Source organism: Suricata suricatta, chromosome 3, assembly GCF_006229205.1.
Source record: "Suricata suricatta isolate VVHF042 chromosome 3, meerkat_22Aug2017_6uvM2_HiC, whole genome shotgun sequence".
Classification (NCBI taxonomy): Eukaryota; Metazoa; Chordata; class Mammalia; order Carnivora; family Herpestidae; genus Suricata; species Suricata suricatta.
Window position 1 is genome coordinate 174092237 of NC_043702.1, and position 14626 is coordinate 174106862.

Genomic DNA, 14626 nt, shown 5'->3' on the forward strand with positions numbered 1-14626 from the left:
GCACCCACGGCCACCACCGCAGCGCCCCCGGGGCCCGCGGCACCCACGGCCACCACCGCAGCGCCGCCTGACCCGACTGCAGCGGACTCCGCCTCAGCCTCCCCAGGAGTTCATTCACTGGCTCCACAGAAGTTCACTGCCTACCACGCACCAGGCCCCGGGCCCTGCGGATGGAAGGCGAACCAGAGAGGCTTGGATCCTGCCCCAAGGGATGCGTGTTCTAGGCGGGGGTGCGGACGGTGTAAATGAAAAGCAGTCAGAAGGTGACGTGTGCCCCCTCGAGATGAAAACACAGCAGAGATGGGAGACGGGGCGCCAGGTGTTGGGAGTGAAGGGGCTGCCTTCTCGACGAGGTGGTCCCAGAAGCCCTCTCCCAGGAGGCCTGAGCAAAGGCCTGAGGAAGAGGGCGTGGGTCTGCGGGAAGACCTTCCCAGTCCCGGGCGACACCCTGCGCTGAGGGAGGCTCCGTCGCTCCCTGCAGTCCAGTTCCCACAGCTCCTCATGCCCCGAGTCCCTAGAGCCGAGGGGGCAGTGGGAAGTGGGGGCTGGCGGGGCAGCGTGGCGGGAGTCCTGAAGCCCTGCCCCAGCCCCCCGCCCCTCTGTCCCCGGGGTCAGCGCCAACTGAGACAAAGTGACCCGCTGGCACCGCCTCTGCCGTGTCCTGGCCCCTGAGGAGGAGGCATCTTGCGGCCACTGGAAGGTGGCATCGGGGTGGCACGGCAGCCTCCGTGGGCCTGTCTGCACCGGCCCCGGGCCTGTAAACCACAGCAGGATCCAGAGTCCAACTGTGTGCCGACTGTGACCACACACACATGCCCTTGTCCTGGATGTGGGCAGAGGACGAACACCAAAGCCAGAGAGCAGGGGGGCCAGCCCCGTGTCGCCGCCCTCCGCTCTTCACGCAACAAGTGCTGACCGGCCACCTATTGTCTGCAAAGCAGAAGACAACCCCAGCTGACTCGGTATAAGCCCCTCCTGGCTAGATGGCTCTGGACAGTAATATAAATGCGTATTTATTTAATGCCACCAGGTGGCACGCGCTGTGGGCAGCACAGGACGCACGACCGAGAAATGAACAGTGCCTTAGTGGGACTCGGTCTGAGGAGCTGTGAGTGCGGATAAAACGGTCACAAATGATGAGAAATGCTATGAAGGAAACGGACTGGACCAGCAGAGCCCTCTTTCCAGCTGGCTGAAGAACTCTGTGCGAAGGCGGCATGTTGGCCCAGGCCCGGAGCCCGGGGAGCAGCCAGCCACACGCAGGGCAGGGGCCGGGGGGGCTCCCGGCCGGAGGAGGGGAGGATGCGGTTCGGTGTGTTTCAGGAGCCGAGACCGACACAGGACGGGGCGGAGTCAGGCGGGAGAGGCCCCGGCCCGGGCACCCTCGCACTGACCGGGGCGCACTCCACCTGAGTCTAGTGCCCGGGGCGGCGTCGGGAGGCTGTGAGCAGAGGGAACGCCGAGGCCCGCCTGCTCCTCCAGCAGCTGCTCGCCCGGCACACGCGTCCCCGGGCCCGGCACGCGGCGCGAATGCAGGCGATGCTCCTTCCCTCCCGCTGCCGAGAAGCTGCCGGGTCAACTGTATCTCCGTAGAACCAGACAGGAATGCGTGTGATGAAGAGGAACCTCGGGGCGCTTGAGGGGCTCAGTTAAGTGTCTGAGTCTCAGCTCAGGTCACGATCTCACGGTTCGTGGAATCGAGCCCTGTATCATCCCCATATCTGATAAGCGCAGAGCCTGCTTGGGATTCTCTCTCTTCCTCTCTCTCTCTCTGCTCCTCCTCTGCTAGCTCATGCACTCTCTCTCTCAAAATAAATAAATTAATTTTAAAAAAAGGAAACTTTCCACATAGTAGAAGTAATAACATCAAGGCAAGTGACAAAGGTGCCTGAGAAAAGATTGGAGCAATGTCTCAGGGGCTGTGAGGAGGGAAAGATCACTCACAGGTTAAGGGCTACATGGGGACACAAGAGAGGGGGCAGCAAGGAGCACTTCAGGAAAGTCAGGATTTCCCCAGAGTAAGGTCTGGAGGGCATCCAGGCAGAGGGACGTGAAGAATGAAGCAGGGGTGGGGGAGACGGTGCACAGCGGAGGCATGCGGGTCACCTGGCTGCCCGGGGTGGCTTCACCGTGAAGCGAGGCTGACACCAGGCTAAGAGACAGGGCTGTGCTCGGGGAGCAGTGGGGCCCTGAGCATCACGACCAGGGTTTAAGGAGTGAATCTGTTAGGAGTGTATGATCGGTGGGAAGGGAGACCAGTCAGAGGGCTGGCGCAGCACCCAGCTGGCTGGTAACTGAGACACGGTTTCCAGGAGAGGCAGGAAGAATGGACGGAGAGTAGGGAAAGACATTCTGGGGTCCTCAGGACGAGGTGTGGGGACAAGGAAGAGGCCATGGCCAAGCACAGTCCCTGGGGCTTCCGCCTCGGTAATGCGGGGAATGACTAGCAGAAGGAAGACGGTGGGCAGGGAAGGCCAGCGTGGGATGGAAACCAGTTACCCGAGGGACAGTTCAGACGTAAACGCCCGCATCTAAGTCAAGAGGTCCAACAGTCAGTGTCTGCCAGAACTCTGAAAGTTAGTCTGGGAACGGCAAGAGATTTTCTGACATGTTACAAAAGCATGACTCGATTACAGATAAATCAGGCAGGGAGAGAAGGGCGAAGAGAGACGCTAGAGAAAACGCTCCCGTTTCCTAGAGTGTTTTGCTTTGTTTTGTTAGTATTTACTTATTTTGAGAGACAGGGAGACAGCACACGCAGGGGAGGGGCAGAGGCAGAGAGTGGGAGAGAGAGAATCCCAAGCAGGCTCCATGTTTAGCACACAGCCTGACTCAGGACTCAATCTCACAACCGTGAGATCATGACCTGAGCCAAAATCAAGAGTTGAATGCTTAATTGAGCCAGGCACCATGAGTTTATTTATTTACCTTTAATGTTTATTTGAGAGAGAGAGAGACAGACAGACAGAGGAGAGAGAAAGAGCACATGCCAGCAGGAGAGGGGGGCAGAGGCAGAGAGAGAGACAGACAGACAGAGAGAGAATTCCACGCAGGCTCTGCACTGTCAGCACAGGGCCCCCTGAAGGCTCGAACCCACAAACTGTGACATCATGACCTGAGCCAAAATCAAGTCAGACACTTAACTGACTGAGCCACCCAGGCGCCCGGAGTTGTGGTTTGTTTTTTTTTTTTTTAACATTAAGCTGACCAGGACTCATTCCCAAAGAATCCGATGCAAAAGTCAGCGGTGAGATCCAGGTATGTGAACTGTACCAAACACTCTAGAAAGACTGTTAAACGGAAGGGAGAGACAGAATCAGAAAAGTGTGGCGCCAGAGAGACAGAACGATTGTAGGTGAGGAAGGCCTTGCCAGATCTGGTTAGGAGGCCCCGATGGCTGGGACAGAACGTCCGCTGCAGGGCTCAGGGACCCGCGCCCGGATCGGGGAGGCTGCAAGCCCGGGCCGTCCCCACAGGAGCTGGGCGGCCACCAGGCACACTCAGGTCCTGCTCTGGGCGGGGCCTCTGACCTTTCGGGAGCAAAGCTGGAATTGTGTGTACTGAGGACCTCAAAGATGTTACCTCTGGACCTAGTAGCCCACGACGGGAAAGCCTCGAAAGGAAGTAAGACGTCTTCTGAGCAAGCACACATCACAGGGGTGGAGGGCCCAGGGCTCTACGCCACCCAGGACCTAACCACGCTGAGGAAAGGCGTCCGAGTCAAACGCTCGTCTGAAACGTGAAACCTCGTGTTCAAGCCCCAAATATCCCATGAATGTTGCGCTTCCTCGTCTTCCGGCCGTCTGCCGGTACCCCGCTAACCCCTGCCGACTCGAAGGCACCAGCCTCTATGCTCTGCGGGTCGTCGGCGAACCCTCCTGGAGTCCGATGTTTGCTGGGTGAAGAGCTGTCCTCCCGCCCGCTCCTCCCCTCCATGCAAACCCCAGCAGGTCGCCGGCCGGCGGCCCCCCCGGCTCCCCCGCGCCGCTTACCTGCATAGAAGTGGTAGAAGGGCCACCAGACGGCGCTGTTCGGGATGTAGGTGAGCAGCGAGGCCACGTAGCCTCGGTAGAAGCCGCGGAGGCCGTCGGCCCGCAGGATCTGCCTGATGATGTCCTTGGTTTGGCCAAAGGCAGCCACCCCTCGCCCCTCGGGGCCCCCTCGCACCTGGAAGCGGCCCATCCTCTCACCCTTGCGCTGCATCATCAGGTGCTGGGACACCACGTCGATGGGCACCGTGATGCTCTGGGCCACGAGGGAGGCCGAGCCACCGGCCACCAGCGACTTGACCGTGTTGCTCTGGCTGTAGTCGGCGACGAACTTGCGGGTGAGCTCGTACGTGGTGACGTAGCACTGGCCAGAGATGAGGGTGAAGGTGTTGACCAGGAAGCCCCGGTAGAGGCCAGTCACGCCTTCCGCCCGCAGGATCTTGATGAAGGCGTCGAAAGTCCCGCGGTAGAGGCTCCTGCCCCTCTGGACCTGCAGCCGCGTGCGGATCAGGGTGAAGGGGTACACGCTGACGCGGATCATCATCGTCATCGCCACGCCGAACACGTAGAACTTCTTCTTGTCCAGGTGCTCCCACTCGATGATCTGGATGTTGCGTTTGTCCTCCATGGCGCCTGATGACCTGGGGGCGCGAGCGGGCGGGCGTGGGAAGGGGGCCGGGACGGCGCACTCGGCCCTCCCGGCCAGGCTCCGACCCCCATCCTGGCCCCAGCTTCACCTCCTGGGGCACTCATGTCCCCAAAGCTTGGATTCCACCCCGCCCCGCGTGGCCAACTCCCACCTGAATCCTCCTGTGCGAGTCAGGATGCTGTCCTCTTCTCTCCCCTGTATCAGCCCTGCCCTCACTTCAGCGACCCCCCCACTCCCCGCCCCGGCTCCGTGTGCACCTCAGCCCCCTGCCCTGGGCCCGGCAAACCACCTGCTCCGCTCTCTGCCTCTGCCCGGGCCCCGGGGTCCCCAGGTCCCCGGGTCCCAGCCCATTCTCCCCGCTCCCTGCTCACCCAGGCAGAGCTCGGGATGCTGAGGATAAACCCCCTGGCCAGACGCCACGCCTTCAAGCCGGCTAATGGGACGGCACTGAGTGACACTTAGCAGGTCCCCAGTGATGAAGGGAAGTGCTCCATTTCAGACGAGGAGGCAAGGCCTTGACCTTTCACCCTCCACAGGGTGCCTGTTTTGTCGCCATTACTAGCTGCCTCGCCTTATGTTCTCTCTGGTTCCGGGAGCTGGCCCCTGTGAGCGACCCCACCCCACACTCAGTACCCTCAGGTTGGTGCCGGTCTGCATTACAAGAAAGTGTGGCACCCCCCACCCCCTTCCCTCGAATGAATGGAGTTAGAAAGTTAGGAGCAAGCCAAAGGTCAGAGTCCTCTTTGGTTATTAGATAACTCAGGGGCCGGCAGAGGGCCCCGTAGTTCCCCTGCAGGGCCTTGAGACGGGCGCGCTTTCACCCCGAAGCACAGAAATAACAACCTCCGTCTGTCTAGTGAGAGGACGGTCCAGTGACAGGGAAGATACAGACTCTGCTTCACGAAACTCACATCTATTCGAGATGACATGGCATCCCTCCGGGAACGGATGTAAGACACACAGAGTGACCAGGCAAATCACTGCACACGTGGCCCTCGTGTCACCTGCATCCTAGGCCTAAGTTTTCAAACAAAACTAATACTCATGTCATAGTTGTATAACATGAGGAGCCTCCACCTCAACAAGTGTCGACTTTTAGGAGGTCATGATATACCGGCCATATCCCCAGTGACAGTGCGATGTGCTCCTGGGGAAGACACCGGACATCTTCAGCTAGAGGGGCACTGGGGAGTGAGGCTGGCAGTGGGAAGTCGGGGCTCCCCAGGCTCTGGGAGAAATCCCTACAGGCTGGGAGAGGAGGCGGCCACATCAAAGGGACAAGTCTAGAAGTTGAACCATTCCTGACGCCAGGGCCGCGGCAGACCTGTGTCAAGCGTCTAAACAGAGCGCATCCTCGGCCACCTTCCCCGATCCAAGGAGCTTCCTGCTCCCCGAGGAAGTCAGCGCAGAAGCGAGGTCAGCTCTCTGGAATCCAGCGAGCTGGACGCCGTCACCTTCACCACGCACAGGCCACCTCCAGGGCAGGCTGGCCGCGCGAGCTGAGGGAACACCTCAGCGTCCAGAGGCAGGCGTCCTGGACGACAGGGCTGTTTGAACGGAGGAGGTGCATGTAGACGGTAAAACGAGAGGACCAGGGCTCAGAGCAACGAGGTTGCCTGAATGGAGAGTCTAGGCTGTGGGAAACGAGTGAAAGGAGCACTGCCGTGTCACCTGCTGGGGACACACGCGGCACTGGGACACCCACCAGACCTGGCAACGCGGTCTTCTCCTTCGAGGCCTCGAGAGAAGGTGGTCACTGTCTGCCCTGCCCAGAGTGTGAGCCTGGGTCCCAAGGTCATGTTTCCAAAAACCACTGAGCAATGGGGGGGGCGGGGGCAGGGGGACTAGGATTTACTGAAAGCCTATCACCGCCTATCGCCCCGTGTAACCCTTACAACCTGACCTGCAGAGTTAGACGCTTCTGCTGGATGAGAAAACCGAGCATCAGATACGTTACCCGGAACAGGGCCAAGGTCACCCCGCTGGTCAGCGGTGAGGGCAGGCTACGAGCCAAGACCTCCCGTCTACACCGCCGTGCCTTCTGCCCCATGGGGACGGAGGGGCTGCAGCACAAGTCACCCCGCCCCTGGGAGGCAGAATCAATGCTCCCCAGGCCCCCGGTCACCCAAGGGTTCAGCACAAGCCCCTGGCCCCACAGGTGAACACGGCTTCCTCTCGGCTCTGCTCCAGAGGAATCGAGATGTGCCCGTGTGCCCGTGCTCTCCCAGCGCGCCCGGGGAGCGAGCCGGGTGGCCTGTGGGCTCCTGGCCGCCACAGGGCAGGCACAGCGAGGCGCCACGGAGGGCCTCCTGCCCGGCTCGGCTCGCACAAGGTGTGTGCTAAGCAGGGCAAAAAGGAGGGGCCGCGGAGGATTCTGCAGGACCTGGCTTTGTGGGCGTCTCTCCACCTATCAGGCTGAATCACAAGGGGCCAGGATCTCCCGCTGAGAAATCCCAAGGCAGGACCCAGTGCCTCATTTCTGCTTTCCTCCATCAGGGGAGGGTCAGAGAGAGGGGGAGACACAGAACCAGAAGCAGGCTCCAGGCTCTGAGCTGTCAGCACAGAGCCCAATGCGGGGCTCGAACCCACGAACCGTGAGACCATGACCTGAGCCAAAGCCAGGTGCCCCAAGCCTGTTGGTTTTCAATTCCCAAAAGGAAGGGGGACTCTCCCCTCCAGCCATCGCGTGGTGGCAGGAGAAGCCACCAAGGGTCAGGCCTCAGGGGGATCAGGCCTCTCCAGTTGAAGGGGAGGGGCACCGTGCTCTCTCCCTCTACCCCTTCAGGAGGTGGGGCTGCCGTCAAAAGGTGGGATCTCAACCTGCTCTTTGTTGCGTAACGTCCAAACCTCCTGCGGAAATATCAGAACCAGCTCCTCGTGTTTTACCCTCTGGAAAGTGCTCTCTGCAGACTCCTGCACGCCTTCCTGCCTTCCCCTCTGCCAACTCAATCGGCCCCAGGCCTTATGGCTCTTTCCTAGACCCTTATTTGTGCCCACAGCCGCAAATCTGACTTTCCTCCCATCTCTGAACACTGCTCACATAACCCATGACACCCTGAAGTTGTCACAGGAGACGGCAGAGGCGGAGCCGCCACCGTGCGCCCAGCAGCGGACAGGGGCGAGTCTGGGCACACCTCATTCCTTCTGCTTCTGCACTTCCTGAACCGGAAACCTCACACCAGGCTATTCCCTAGGTTCTGAGATAAGATTCTGGTTCAAGACCAGGCCGTGTCACCTGGAAGGCCAGGTCATGCGGTGGACAGAACACGAGTACTCGGGAGATCCAAGTTTGAGTTCTACTCCTGCTACTTACTGGTAGGATTGGAATCAGGCCACTGCACTGACACTCGGTTTTCTTATCGGTGACACGGGGCTGGGGAAGCCTGCCGTGGCTCTATAAAAGTGTGGTGCAACCCTTGTGAGGTAATACGTGTGAGGGCATTTTGTAACAGCGAAGCCCTTCTATTCTCGCAGAAAGTTCTAGGAGACAATGCTAAATCCTGGCTACTCGGAGCGGTGCCCAGACCAGCAGCACAGGTACTACCTGGGGGCTTGCTAGAAATACAGGACATCAGGGGCACCTGGGGGGCTCAGCCGGTTAAGCGTCCGACTTCAGCTCAGGTCATGATCTCAGGTTCTGGGTTCAAGCCCCGCATCGGGCTCTGTGCTGTCAGCTCAAATCCTGGAGCCCGCTTCTGATTCTGCATCTCCCTCTCTCTCTCACCCTCCCCTGCTCACGCGCGTGCTCTCTCTCTCTCTCTCTCTCTCTCTCTCTCTCACAAATAAATAAAACATTAAAGAAAAATTTTTAGAAATACAGGACTTCAGGATGCATGCTGGACCTTCTGGGTAAGCGCGTGTCAGCATTTGGAAAACAGTGCTCCAAATATAAAGGACCGTCAGTATTACAACAATGATGACAAGTACCTGATGGCTCCATCCTGACTGGTCACCAGAACTGGGCCAGACCTTTTCAGCCAACCACCCCCCGCAAAGCGAAAATCCCGGACACCATGCCCCTTGCGGCTGGGTCTCAGCTGGAAACAAGATCTTTGCTTCGCCCTTCGGTTCCTCTGCTCTCCCTCCGCATCTGCAGCAGCCTCTGCTTCCCGGGAGCGACCCACGACGTGAACGCGATTGTATTTCCATGCCGGCCCACCGGTCCTAATGAATATGCCTGTCGCTAGGGGAGGTCCTGGAGTCGCCTCCGACCCCTCCTTCGAGGCGATCTCCTCCCTCGGACCCCGTGAGTTCCCACCCAGCTCTCCTGAGGTCTTCCACCCACGTGATCCCTCATCACAGACAGCACATGACACCCCTTTATGCAGCCTCGGTCCCGCTCCCCGCACAGCCGCCCTCAGCTGGGTCCTCACCGGGGCCCCGCCACGCCTCTCGCCCCGCTTCTTTAGCTGGCGGCGAGCTTCAGGCCCCTGCGACGGAAGGAGACGCCTCGCTGGAGTCGCCCTGCACCTCCAGAGCTGCGTGGCGGGCTCCCCTGGACCTGCAGACAGCCCTGCCTCCGTGACAGGTCCAGGTCCTCGGAGACCTCGGTCGTCAGGCGCCCCACGCCGGTGTTTTCTTACCTTGTCCGATCACGGCGGATCCGCCGCGTCCGAGGGGAACCCCAAGCCCGGCCCTCTAGGCCACAGCGCCCACTCTGGCCTCCATGCCCGGCGACCGCCAGCGTCCGCTCGCATCTTCCCCCATCTCGACCCGGCTCCGGGTACTGCCGGAACCGGAAACTGAGACACTGTCACTCCCGCCCCCCTGGCCGGGGATGCCCTGGGAAGCAACTCCACCAATGGCGTGCTGAGCCTTGAGCGTCTGCCTCCGCCCCCGAAGAGCGGATGGGCGGGCCCTGCGGCCATATTGAATTCGGGCAGAAGCCACGCCTCTATTGGCTTCGTTCCGCCCTCAGCTCTACGGCGCGTGCGTGTCCTTTCTCCCTCGCCGAAACCAAGTCAGCAGGAGCTTCTGGGAGATACTGTAGAAAGTGGGTCACCTTGTGTTTCGAGTTTGTCGGATATGTTATATTAAATGTAATCTGTAATTTTTGCGTAACTCTTCTCATCTGTCGAGCCAAAACAGTAGAGGCCAGTGTGCAGGAGGAAGGACTCATGGGTTAGACGACCCATTTTGAGGTTTGAGGACTCAAAAAATTGCAGCGATGGAGGACATACATCCTGGAGGTGGAGTAAATGACATTAGGGTCTCCTCTGGCTTGAAAGCATTTGCCTATACTTGGATTTAAGAGAAGAGGGGGTGCCTGGGTGGCTCAGGTCATGATCTTGGGGTTCCTGAGTCCCAGCCCCCATTGGGCACTTAGCTGTCAGCGCAGAGCCTGCTTTGGATCCTCTTTCTCTGAACCTCCCCGGCTTGTGCTCTTTCTCCCTCTCTCAAAAAAAAAAATTACCAAAAATAAGTTTTAATATAAGGAGGAAACGAAGGACTTGGGGGCCATGGTGGAGAGTCAGTTCACTTCTAACTTTTTTTTTTAATTTTTTAAATGTTTTTAATTTATTTTTGAGAGACGGTGCGAGCAGGGGAGGGAGGGTCAGAGAGAGCGGGAGACACAGAATCCGAAGCAGGCACCAGGCTCTGAGCTAGCTGTCAGCACAGAGCGGGGCTTGAACCCACGAACTGTGAGATCATGACCTGAGCCAAAGCCAGCTGTTTAACCGACTGAGCCACCCAGGCGCCCCGAGTCAGTTCACTGCAAAGGAGCTATTTCTACATGTCAACAGCAAAAACCAACAACCCAATTTCAAAATGGACAAAGGGCTTGAATAGACATTCTTTTCCTTACCCCAGTTCATTAATAAGTGCATTCTTCCATTTGCGCAGACCAAACGTCTGGGGGCCATCGTTGAATGTTCTCCTTTTCTCACGCATCACATGCAGTCCATCATGAAACACCATTGGTTTTATCTTGAAAATATGCCCAGGGGAACCTGGATGGCTCAGTCCCTTAAGCGACTGACTATTGGTTTTGGCTCAGATCATGATCTCACATTTATGAGATGGAGCCCCACTGCAGGCTCTCAGCACAGAGCCTGGTTGAAATCCTCTCTCTCTCTCTCTCTCTCTCTCTCTCTCTCTCTCTCTCTCTCTCAATAAATGAACTTTAAAAAATATATGTCTAGCGCTTGACCACTTTCCACACTGCCGCACTGCTCCCAGACACGATCCTTCCCCACCTGGATTATTCCCGTAGCTTCCTCATGGATTTCTTTGTTGACATCTTTGCACCTGCTATGTTCTAATCACTAGAAGGCAGCCAGAGGGATGCTTCTGAATTCTAAGTCAGATCATGTTCCCTCCCCTTTTTGAAATACTCCGGTGGTTCCCCATTTATTCAGAATAAAAATAAACATCTCCACGCCAACGGCCTCCAGAGTCCTACAATCCCCATGCTCCTCACAGTATTTCTCCTTCATCTTCTACTCTCACTCCTGCCTCAGGGCCTCTGCATGGGCCTCTGCTTAAGTCTGGAAGCATTTCCTCCAGGTGCCACATAGCTCATGCTTTCACTTACTCCATTGTTTCATTGTTCAAATTTTTGCCTGATCAGTGAGACCTAGTCTGAATCTCCTATTTAAAATTGTACAGGGGGGCCTGGGTGGCAAAGTCGAAGTTGCTTAAGCATCCAACTTGGCTCAGGTCGTGATCTCATGGTTAGTGGGTTTGAGCTCCGCATTGGGTCTGTGCTGACAGCTCTGGGCCTGGAGCCTGCTTCAGATTCTGCGTCTCCCTCTTTCTCTCCCCTCCCCGCTAGTGCTCTGTCTCTCAAAATAATAATAATAATAATAACAAACACTAAACATTTTAAATTGGACACACTCTTTCCACTCAACCTTCTTTCTGCAACTCAAGTTTTTCCTTCATGGCACACCACCATCTAATGCACTGTACCTTCTAGACTTATCAGTTATCTGTCTCCCGCACTAGAATGTATGAGCACTCTATGACCACAAGAATCATGTCTGCTTTGTTCAGTTGTGTGTCCTTGACACCTAACAGTGCCTGTCACATAATAGGCGCTCAGTAAATATTTGACGGAATGGATGGACCTCAGCCGTGAGAGCACTCGCTGTGTGCCAGGCACACAGACGCTCAGGGAAGCCGCGGCAGCAGAGAAAGGGGCCCCAGCGAAGAGTATGCAGGGCACTAATTCCGCACGGCAGGCTAGAGAGGACCCCAGAGGGGCTGCTATTCTAGGTGGAGGAAGCAGCGTGCCCAAAGGAACGTCACTGTTCCTTCCTTCAGGCAGGATGTCTGTTCGTCTCCGCGTCACCAGGACCTGGAATAATGCCAGGCGCTCGGTGAAGGTTCCCACAAAGCTGCGCAGAGGTGCCCGCCAGCTGTGATGGCACCGAGGGGCGGGCGGAGGAGTGCGGGGGAGGGGGAGGCTCGCAGTCCCAGGAGGTTTTCGTTTCTTTATTCTGGATCTAACGAGAAGCGATCTCAAGGTTAAGGCTTTTTTTTTCCCCCAGCAAGCTCCTCTTGACCCTGACAAGAGAACGGAGTCTGGATGAGAGTGGACAAAGGTGGGAGCGGGCGGTGCGGGTCGGCTCTGGCTGTCTGGGTGACAGGGTCGGGACCAGGTGGGGCTGCAGAGGTGCTGAGGAGTTCCAGGGTGAGCGGGGAGGAGGAGGAGGAGATGGAGCTGAGGACCCACTGTGGGGGGGAGGGAGGAGAGCTGGAGGGGAGCAGGTGTGGAGGGGATGACAAATTGAACCTGGGACGTGTTGCATCAGAGACGGCTGTGGCGCACCCGGGTGCAGGTGAGCAGTAGCTAGCGGGGCAGGCAGAGTCCTGTCCCCACGACGCCTCTTCCCGGCGCCCGCCCTGCTGCTGGGTCGTGAGCCCCGCCAGGACAGGAAGAGCCACAGCAGGCGCGGAGTGCACGATTGCCCCACGGCGGGTGGGTGTCATCCGTGGTTAAGAGGCAGGAGCGGAAGCAGCAGCCTGGAGATGCTGTCCGAGGGTGCCCGCGGGGGAGGGGGACACAGAGAGAGCCAGAGAGCCAGGTCGGCAGAGGAGCGTGAGAGCGCCGCAGTGGAGACCCAAGGACAGGTGTGGCAGGAAGGAGCTGTTACCGAGGTCAGAGTCTGCAGAGGGGCTACATCAGGAGACTGGCCCAGGCCTGCTCTCAAAAAAAGGTATAAGCTTCTCCAGAGGCCTCAGGCGCCCGAGCACCGCGGGGGGGGGGGGGGGGCTTGAGAGCCTCCAGCCCCCGGTGCTGACAGCCCAGCGTGGGCACATGTGCCAGCCGCTGTCTCACATTCTTCTTTTTTTTTCATGTTTCTTTACTTTGAGAGAGAAAGTGAGGGAAAGGCAGGGAGGGGGAGAGAGAGAGAGAGAATCCCTCTGACTGAGCTGTCAGCACAGCGCCCGATACGGGGCTCGAACTCTCCAACCACGAGATCATGACCTGAGCCAAAGTTGCCCACTTGACTAAGCCCCAGGTGCCCCGCTCTCTCGCGTTCTGTGGGGGGCCCTGAGTACCTCCCCAGTGGTGCAGGCAGCGAGGGCCGGGGGCGGTCGGGGAGGATAATCGGCCAGGACTGGGGACGGCTGGGAAGATGCATGGCGGTGCCTACATGGTACCCCAGAGGGACACGACAAAAGGGGAGATTCCAAGTGCCGCTGAGGGGAGGCACACGGGAGAGAAGGGGTGTGCTTCCAGGAGCCTCTGGGTCCCCTGCATGAAGATGTCCGCAGGCCTGTCCCTTCTGCCAGCTGGGGCGCAGGCCAGCTGGCTCGGGGCTCCGCAGGCGGGAGAGGCGGGACCCCCGCGTCCCAGCCCAGCGCCCTGTCCGGTCCCCGCAGCTCCCGGTCCCGGGTCAGCAGGAGAGCCGCCAGAGGCTTGCAGGTGCTTGGAAGAGTGGAAGCCAGGCCAGGGGAAAAGGGCACTGGGGGTGGAGGAAGGGGAGCCAGCAGGGGACAGGGAAGCCCCTAGGGAAGCCACGTAAGGAAGACACGGCAGACGGGCTCTTGAGGGGACACTTGAGGGGACACTGGCGCACCACGGCCGGCCCCGGGGGCCGCCCACAGAAGAGCAGTCAGGAGGCCAGGGCTGCGCCCGCAGCAGACGCTCCCCCCAGAGGAAGGAAATGGGGTCCAGGCTCCGCTGCCGTGAACCCGGCGGACTGTGTGGTGCAAGGGAAAAGCCAGTGGCAGGAGGCCAGACACTTGGCTTCCACCCGAAGTTCCTACAGCGGTCAGATTTGCAGCGAGCGGAAGGGTGGCTGCCGGGGTGCGACACGGGGCAACGAGACTCCGATCTGCAAGAGGAAAATGCTCTAGAGAAAACGCAACCTGAATATGGTTAACGCTCCGAGCTGAACGCTTAGCGGTTCAGGGGTAAATGTTACGGTATTGGCTTTGTACCACGATTAAAGATTTAAAAAAACATCTTAAAAACAGGAAGCCTTAGGGGAAGGGAGTTATGGGAAAAGGATGGTCGGGTGTGAAGGTGGCTCAGAGAGTCATTTGTGCGGAGGAAGCCTGGGCAGCAGAGAGGGCGAGGGCCTCCCTGGGGGGTGGGGGGGGCAGCCAGAAAGGCCCCTCTCCGGGGTCTGGTGGGGAGGGTGGGGGGAGCAACGTTCTAATGTGTTTGGTTCCCGCAGAGAAGGCCTAGCACACCTGGCTGCGGAGAGGGAGATGGAAGGCAGGGGTGGTGAGGAGGGGACAATGCCGGGGGTCTCGGCAGACAGAGGGAAGAGGCTTGGTTAGCCCGAGGGAGGTGGTGCGGGCGTGTGGACCGAGCCCGAGCGTCAGCCGTGGGACGGGGCGGGGCGGCTGCACAGTCTCTCCATAAATTCAGTCCACGAGAGCTGACACACTGGGGCCTGGGGAAGGGGTGCGGGGAGCAGCCGCCGCGGGGATCAGAGGGTCAGCGACCAGTGAGGCGCTCGCCGGCGGACAGACAGGGCTGAGGCTGCTGCCCCCCGACACCTGCCCGACGCCGGGGTTGGAGCCCCGC

The 14626-nt window shown here is 58.9% G+C and overlaps 1 protein-coding gene across 2 annotated transcripts; it reads right to left on the reverse strand.

The window, feature by feature from the left end:
- Positions 1 to 3164: 3164 nt before the first annotated feature.
- LOC115286898 (solute carrier family 25 member 44) lies at positions 3165 to 9396 on the reverse strand. 2 transcript variants are annotated; one of them, XM_029933227.1, is made up of 4 exons: positions 9222 to 9396; positions 4191 to 4630; positions 3993 to 4105; positions 3165 to 3732 (listed from the first exon to the last, which is right to left on the reverse strand). In XM_029933227.1, the coding sequence occupies exons 2-4, from the start codon at positions 4615 to 4617 to the stop codon at positions 3721 to 3723; spliced, it is 552 nt and encodes a 183-aa protein (XP_029789087.1). In that variant the 5' UTR covers positions 4618 to 4630; positions 9222 to 9396; the 3' UTR covers positions 3165 to 3720. The 2 variants fall into 2 exon arrangements, with proteins under 2 accessions (XP_029789087.1, XP_029789085.1); XM_029933225.1 differs by having other exon boundaries at positions 3993 to 4630; positions 9222 to 9395.
- Positions 9397 to 14626: the final 5230 nt, after the last annotated feature.